This window comes from Alligator sinensis, unplaced genomic scaffold (genome assembly GCF_000455745.1).
Source record: "Alligator sinensis unplaced genomic scaffold, ASM45574v1 scaffold1354_1, whole genome shotgun sequence".
NCBI classification, from domain to species: Eukaryota; Metazoa; Chordata; order Crocodylia; family Alligatoridae; genus Alligator; species Alligator sinensis.
The window spans coordinates 697,912-705,980 of NW_005842344.1; the positions used below are offsets into that span (position 1 = coordinate 697,912).

An 8,069-nucleotide genomic window follows, 5' to 3' on the forward strand; every position below is an offset into this window, starting at 1 on the left:
CCCGGTCCCCGAGCTGTGGGAACCCGCGGCCCCAGCCCCGTGCTGCCGGCAGCCATCCGGGCCTGCCCCAGGAACCCCCATCCCGGCCAGGCTCTCTGGGGCTGCAGCCCCTTGCAGCAACTGCGGAGTTTCCCCTTGGCCCTGCACTTGTGGTTGCTGCCTTTGCCTCACGGGCCCTGTTCCCCATTCCTGGCCCTGCTGAGTCAGGGCTGGGGGAGGGGGCCGGGAGCAGGCAGGGTGAGCAGGGCTCACCCAGGCTGTGCAGGGCACAGAGATCACGTCCAGAGTGGGGCTCTGAGCCCCCGCCCCAGGCTGCCCCCAGTCAGCAGTGGTTGTGCCCACGCTCTGCAGGCCAGGAGCTGGCTCTGGACCACCCAGGCAAAGCAGGGCTCAGGGCCAGGGCCAGGGGCGGCCAAGGGTGGCAGGGAGGCTGCTCTCCCTGGGAGCTGGGTGCCCAGGGCTGCAGGGCGGGTGCTGAGGCTGTGCAGCAGGGCATAAACAGGTTCCTCTCCAACCCCCACCAGCCACTGCCCCTTCCTGCACTCCCCACCCCCCATGTGGCGACACTGCGACAGCCCTGAGAGGAACTGCCTCTTCCTCTTCTCTTCTGGCTGCACAGAGCAGAGGAGCTGAGAAGAGACGGGGCAGCCACTCAGGTACGGGTCTAGCCCACAGGGCACAGCCAGGGGCAGGGGCACGGCGCTGGCATCTGGATCACACAAGGGTTCCTGCTGCTGCTCCCCTAGGAAGTGGGGCTGGCTGGGCAGGGCAGGGCAGGGCAGGGCAGGGCAGGGCAAGACCCTGCCTGGGTGGGGCTGCCTGCATGTCCTGCAGCTGCAAGTGCATGAGCAAGTGCAGGCCAGGGGCAGGATGCAGGGAGGCGAGTGCTGTCCCCACTTCCCCACTGGCCATTGTGGGGCACAGGCATGGGCACAGGCTGGGCCTCAGTCCTGCTGGGGCAGGGAGCAGGCTGCGCTGGTCTCCCTGCAGCGCCGGGTGATGACCACCTTGTCTCCTGCTCCCAGGCAGGGAGATGAGGGCCCTCCTGGCAGCGCTGCTGCTCCTACAGGCTGCCCACGCCGGCAGGGCTGCATGCTTCTCCGTGGTATCCTCCTCACACCTCTTAGACCTGAGCAACAAGAGCAGGGACTGTCCCACCCTACAGTGGAGCGAAGTGGATCAGAAAAACGTGCGGACACTGAACCTCAGCCACAACGGCATCGACAGCATCGACAGCATCAACGGCACACTGGGGTCACAGGTCTTAGTTCTGGATTTGTCCCACAACCGCCTGCAGTCACTGCCCGATCACTTCCTGGCCCAAGCAAAGGGGCTCAAGAAGCTCCATCTGCAGCACAACCAGCTGCAGTCCCTGCCCGATGACTTCTTCCATGACAACCTCAACCTGAATCACCTGGACCTGGCCCACAACCCGCTGGCTGCCGTCCCCACCAGCGCCTTCCACCCAACACTGCAGCACATGGTTGTGGACTGCAGGTGCGACGTGGCCCAGAGCGTGGCTGCCCACTGCGCCTGTGAGAGCCCCAACTGCACGGAGCGCACCTGCCACTGCCTGGCGGAGCAGGGCCCTCGCAACCTGACTGACTTCCACGCCAGTACCTGCCGCAGCTGGCCGGGGCTGGTGCCCACTGCTGTGGTCGGGGCCCTGGTGGCTCTGCTGCTGCTGGGCGTGCTGGGGGCCTTCTTCCTGCTGCGGCAGAGGAGGAGAGCAGCGGCCACCGGCGTCCTCAAGAAACGGGAATCCAGCTCATCAGGCGGCCATGGGCAGCCACGCTACATCAGCCGCACCGCGGAGCAGACTGCTGCCCAGGACCCCCACCAGGCGCCTGACTATGAGAACGTCTTCATCGGCCCTATGCAGCTGCAGCCACAGGCACACCTCACCCCCCAGCACAAGGGGAGGGAGCGAAAGAAGTCCCCGGGCAGGTGAGCACCGCACGGCCAGAGCCCCTACCCTGGGTAACCCAGCTGGGACCTGCACCCATGGCTGGAGGGGGGGGGCGGTGACAGGCAGAGAGACAGGCCACCTGCTTTCATCCAGGTGTCATGGGGGATGGGGAGGGAAACCATCCCCCTGCAGCGCCCAGCTGTTCCCTCTCTGGGTGTTGGCACTCAGCAAGCAAGACCTGGGGTGGGCCAGTGGGGTCCCATGTGGCCTGGCAATGCTGCAACCTGCAGGCAGAGGGGGCATCTCTCCCAGGGATTAATCTGGTGCCCATCCGCTGCATCGCTGCTGGAAACCAAAGTTTCTGGGCCCAACCAGAGGGCAGGGGTCCCTGCTGGATGGACCGACAGGGGTTATTCCCTGAAGCACCATGGCTAGCCAGGGCACAGAGGCGAGTCCCACGGGGGTGGGGGTTACCACCAGAAATCGCCCATGGGCAGGGCTTCAGGGAGGGGGGCAGTGCCTGACTGGCAGCAAAGGAGTTAACTGTGTTCACCCCCAGGCAGGGCAGGGCAGGGCAGGGCAGGGCAGGGCAGGGCAGCCCAAGCTGGTGCCTGGGGGGCTGATAACTGCTCTGCCCCACCCACCCAGCCATGCCCTGCCCCTCTCCCCTGCCCCCCACCTGCCTTGCTGGGTCCCCCCACGCTACGCTGAGGTCCAGAACAGCGACGACCAGGAGTCCGTGGCCCCGAGCCAGGCCCAGACTGTGGTCTCACGCGGCCCCCTCCTCTCTGCCTCTGTCCTCAGGGCCCCGAAGGCCACGGAGGAGCACTACTACCTGGAGAGCGACACCGGCCTGGGCGACAATCCCATCTACGCCAACACCCCAAGCCCCTACAACAGGGGCCACCCAGAGTCCTGCACCGATGAGGACGTCTACATTGTCCCTGACAAGTGAGCCTGGCCGTGGGCCCTGCTGCCCCGCACCCAGGGGCATCTCTCCTCAGCGCCTAGGGAAGGGCGGAGGAGTGCAGTGCAGCGGGCGGCTCCTGGCTGCAGCCCCTGCTCAGCAGCCACGGCCATGCCCTGCTCCCTGGGCTGGAAAAGCTTTTGCAGCAAAGCAAAGGCGCTTTGCATTGCGTTCCTCCCAGTAAAACCTCATGATGCCCCCGTCAGCAACCAGCTGGCCCAGCCTGGCCCTGGGCAGGTCACAGTCCTCCTCCAGGGTCCCTGCTTGCCCTGTGACACTTCCCATGGGTGAGAAACCAACACCCATCCCAAACCAGACTGCAAGTACCTCCTGGCTCTGCTCTGGCCTCGCACGTCTCATCCTGCCCGGGCTGGGCTCACATCCTGCAGCCAGGGTTAGGCCTGGCTTCCCTGAGCTCTCTGCTGACAGCAGGAGTCAGGGCAGGAGGCACATGCACACTGGAGACATGGCTCTAGGGAAGGAGAGCAGCAGGGCAGGGAGCCTGAGTGGAGCTAGCACAGGCACTAGGGGCACTGCAGGGGTTGGGTCCCTCCCCGCATGGTTGACCCCAGCGAGGCCGGACCCGCGGTGCAGCCGGGGAGCCAGGAGGCGCAGACTGGAGCGACCCCAGGGGGCAGGGGTGCAACCTTATGTTAGCTCCCCCGGGGCAGCTCTGGGCCCCAGGGAGGAACTGGCAGGATGGGCTGGGGCAGCCCAGCCAAGGAGCACACTGAGGTCCCTGCCCCTGCCCCTCGTCCTTCCCCCTCGCAGCGCGTAGAGACAAAGTCAATAAAGAGACTGTAGCTACCGGGCTCTGCACAGCGCTGCTCCGTGCAAGGGACGCGTCCCCTGCTCTCACCCCCTCCTTCCGCTGGGGCCTGGACCTGCCTGGTGCTGTGCAGCCAGAGCAGACCACAGCCCTGCACGTCCTGGGGCCCTGACCTGGCCTGCCTCCAGGGATGGGGCCCCGGTGCAGCAGGGAAGCCCCTACCCCAGGCAGGAGCAGGGCAGGCCCCTGTGACCTTGGCCCCTGCCGCCCAGCCCCAACAGCCCAGGGGCCAAGGGCACAGGCCTGGCTCTGCCTGGGCTGCAGCCCACCCTGCTTGCTGCAAGCAGCTGCATGGGATTTATTTTTAGAGGTGCGGCTGCCGGGGCCGTGAGCTGACGCCTTTCCACGCCGGCCAAGCCGTGGAAGCCCGGCCTGCCCGCAGCGGACAGTTCCTGGGCGGTGCGCAGCTGCATCCCACGCCCGCCACAGACTGCAGCTGAGAGCACGTCCCGCGCCTGTCAGCTGCGCTGCCCCCGCCCCCGCCCCCTGCAAAGGGAAGCCCCTGGGAATGCACCTTCTCTGCCAAGCTGCACCCTGCAGTTGTCTGGGCGAGAGGGGCCAGGCCCAGCCCCAAGGCATGAGGGAGAGAGCTGGGGTGTTGGCCATGGACCCTGGCCCGTTCTGTCAGCTCCTGACACACCTGGGCACCGCTCTCCAGCCAGGCCCTGGCGTGCTCCAAGACAGCACTGCCCCTTCACAGAGCCAGCTGCACCGTTGCTCCCGTGAGCAGCTGCCAGGACTGTGCCCAGGGCTCTGTGGGGAGGCAGGCAGTTTGCACACCAGGGTTCAGGGCCTCAGGCTCATGAGCAAGCCCTGGCCGGGGTGTGGGGCAGCATTGTTGCCCCATCCCATGTGCTCTGCCCACCATAAACGGCCTGAACGTGGCGAGGGAAGCGGGGGGCCCTGGCACTGCCCAGCAGCCAGCTCAGCAAGGTCGGGACATGAATGCACAGTGATGCGTAGAGGGTTAAACACCCATGGCCTCAGGCCCCGGCCTCAGTGCAGCCTACCTTTGTCCCTTGCGCAGGCCTGGCACTGCTGGCAATGGGCTGCCACTTCCCATTTGCAGCACGTGGGCCAGTCCTGCTTCGGCAGGAGGAACTGAGTGCAGCCAGGGGCCCAGGGACTGCCCTGCACAGCTGGAGCTGGCAGGCCCCCGGCAGCTGCTGCCCCTCCTCTGCCTTGCGACAACCCAACTGCCCCCACGCTGCAAGTGCCACTGGGCACAGCCCCCATGCCCGGGGCAGGGATCAGCCCCGGCAAGCGGCAGCACCTGGTGTGCGGCACATTTGCCGAGTGCTCCGACTTCTGTGACTGCGCAGCGATGCCATAGCTCCACATCCTCACGACCCCCAAGGGCTATGACTAGGCTGCGGCTGCAGGCAAGGGAGCCAGAGCCGGGGGTCTTGACACCGGGGCCCAGGTTTGCCCAAGCCCCAGGGACCAACCACTGCCTCTGACCCATGGGGGAGAATGGGCAACTTAGTCTCTGGCGGACACTGGGATGCTCCCAGTGGCCACAAGCCTGGCGGATCACTAGGACATGCCCAGACGCTGCGGTGATGGGTGCCAGGGGCTGAGCCACCCCCTGGAAGCCCCTCCGGTGGAGTGGGGTGGTGGCGCTCCAGTGCCAGCGTGGCGCGGGGCCAGTGCCCGGCAGGCACACCGGCAGGAGCATGACTGGATCGTCAGCTGTAACGATGCCCTTGGCTCCCGGCCCAGGTGTGGCAGCATGTAACTGGCGGGGCGGGTGCAGGCTGTGCCCGAACGCACCCAGCTGCCACCGCATTGAACCGGCCTGAGCCCAGGCGGCACAAGCAATGCTGACACCTCCGACCCCTGGCAGGCAGGGAGGCGGCCGTGAGGGCGATGGCCTGGCTGTGCTGAGCTGGCAACTGTAGCCGGAAGGGAAGGTGCCGCTGTCAGCACCACGCTGGCTCTGACCTTGGGCATGCCAGCTGGCTCCTGCCGGTGCGGGAGCCGGCCCCCCTGCCCATGGGCTCGCCGGGCTGGATGGGGAATGGCAGGGATGAGATGGGCCAGCGCGGTGCAGCACGGCAGCAGCAGGCAGGGGCGGCAGCCCAGCCGCACCAGGGCCTCGGTCCCCATGAAGGATGCCGGCTCGGCCCTGCACAGGGACGCTGGCACCCTGGCACCGAGCATAGGCCGAGGCCACGGCTCTGCGCGCTCCCCCGGCTGCGGGCAGCCCAGGGTAGGGCAGGCAGGAGACCCAGAGCCCACCCAAGCGCCAGTCCTGCCAGCCGTGGCCCCTGCGTTCTCCGGTTGGTGGATGGCACGTGCCAAGGCAGCCGGCCCTGCCTGCACCGCTGCACATTATCTATTAATGGGAATAATGGCCCCAGATAAGGGGTGCAATGCCGGCAGTAAACATTAACCCGGCAAAGCGCGTGGGGAGTCAGGCCTGGCGCGGAGGCAGGTAGGCCAGCTCCTGTCAGCCACCGTTGGGGCCCTGGGGGTGCTGGGATCCACTGCCCCTGGGCACCACAGCCTCCATCACCCCTCCCCAGCGGCCCAAGGGGAGCGGCGACCCCCGGGCACAGATGGGGTGGAAGATGGGGGTGCAGCAAGGCGCCCTGAGAGAACAGGGATCTGCGCAGCAGCAGCTGAGCTTGCAGGCAGCACCGGGACCGACCGCGATCAGGGCTCCTGGGGTCCAGAGGAAGGGGCAGCTGCTCCACTCCTGGCTGCGCCGGGCCGCCCCAGTGGGGTTTTCTTTCCTGGGGCCATCGGCCCCCAGCTGAGGGCACAAAGAAGGCATCATGGGGTGTCCAGCTGCCCATCACCCCTTGCCCAGGGGCCCACGAGGAAGGGGGAATGGCACGTTTCCACAAGCCCTCATTGTGGGGGGGGCCAGGACAATGTGCCACAGCCAGGCTGGCCCTTGCTCCCTGGGACTTTGTGCCCTGTGTTTGCACCACGGCCTCCTCGAAAGAGCAGCAGCCGTAAATAAGGCCATAAACAGGCTGTTTGGAAGGGGCACGCGGCAGCGGAAACCTGGCTGGCGTGGCAGCGGGCAGGATGGGGCCAAGCCCAGGATGCCAGGGCCTGGGCAGCCCCAGGACGCCCCTGCTCTGCCCCCGCTTCTCACTGCAAACGCCCCATGGCCCCGGCTTTCCCGGGGCCCCTCCCGGCACCGTGCCCCCAGCAAGGGCGCTCTCTGGCCTGGAGCTGAGCCTTCCCTCTGGGTCACGGGGGTTCAGCCCAGCTCCAGTACCAGGGAAGCGCAGGAGCCAGGGCACGAACTCTGCCCCCGCGAGCCACAAGCGGGGCCATCCCAGGGGCACGACAGTGTCCTCGGCTTGGAAACAAGCAGCCCCCTGCCCCAGGGCAGGTGAACCTGGTTGCACCCCGAGTCGGCGCAGCCCCGTCGCTGCGCCAGGCTGCAGAGCCCAGGCTGCGGCTGTGAGAACATGGCGGGGACCCGGGGTTTCTCCTTCCTGCCGCCTGCTCCTGGCTCGACCATCCCTCCTGCCCTGGGGAAGGCGGCGCGGTCACACACTGCCCTGCAGGACACAGGGCAGGAGCTTGGCTTCCCACCCCGCTCCTGCAACAGCCGCGGGGGAGTGGGGAGCTCTGGGGTGGCTGTGAGCCGTGCCCCGTGCCCCCGGCAGCGCTGTGGCTCTCCCTGCCCCGACTCCTCGCAGCTCCCCTGCGAATCCGGGCAGAGGCGGCACCTCCCGCTGCCAAGGCCAAATCCGAGCTGGCAGCAATGCTTCAAGGACACAAACAGCCCAAAGGTTTCCGGGACAACTCACTGGGGATTACTCACCGCCACGGCAGCCGCTGGCACCCTGCGCAGGACGGGAGCAGGGCAGGGCCGTGCCAAAGCCTTCTGACATGCACCCCCTCGACCTGGTGCCAGCAGGGGCAGCATGGGGGGGCCACGCTGGGGTGGGACGGGGAGCGTCCGTCGTGGGGCAGGTGACAGCGGGCACGAGAGGGGCTGGGAGCAGCCTCCCAGTGCAGCCCGAGGGGGCAGGCGCTGGTGAGAAAGGGACCTGCAGAGATGCTGCAGGCAGTGAACAGAAGGGATTTTTTTTATAAAAATATATGTCTTTTTTATATATATATATATATATATACACAGGTTATATATATATATCTATATGTACACCTTCTAGTCATTGAGCATTGCTTCCTTAACCCACCGTGCACCCGTTACAATATACACGCCTGCGGAAAGGCGCTCTCTCGCACCCATCCGCAAGGCATCCTCTCCCTCAAAGCCCTTGTCTCTTAGTCCTGTCCCCAAATACGGGGATTAAACCTCAGTCCGTTTGCTCTCGCTTCGGCTGGAGGACCCGCGGCTGCTGCGACTGCTGCCGTCCTCATTGCCCTCTTCC

The 8,069-nt window shown here is 66.5% G+C and overlaps 1 protein-coding gene across 1 annotated transcript; it reads left to right on the forward strand.

Annotated features, from left to right (window-relative positions):
* Nucleotides 1–154: 154 nt before the first annotated feature.
* LRRC25 (leucine rich repeat containing 25) lies at nt 155–3,681 on the forward strand. The gene is made up of 3 exons (XM_006028846.3): nt 155–656; nt 1,026–1,947; nt 2,714–3,681. The coding sequence occupies exons 2-3, from the start codon at nt 1,034–1,036 to the stop codon at nt 2,862–2,864; spliced, it is 1,065 nt and encodes a 354-aa protein (XP_006028908.1). The 5' UTR covers nt 155–656; nt 1,026–1,033; the 3' UTR covers nt 2,865–3,681.
* The last annotated feature ends 4,388 nt before the right edge of the window (nt 3,682–8,069 follow it).

Bases quoted from the DNA above. Each gene is read 5' to 3' on its own strand.
- LRRC25 (XM_006028846.3), top strand. From the start codon at position 1,034: ATGAGGGCCCTCCTGGCAGCGCTGCTGCTCCTACAGGCTGCCCACGCC. The intron at 1,948-2,713 runs GTGAGCACCGCA...CTCTGTCCTCAG, and splicing joins CGAAAGAAGTCCCCGGGCAG to GGCCCCGAAGGCCACGGAGG.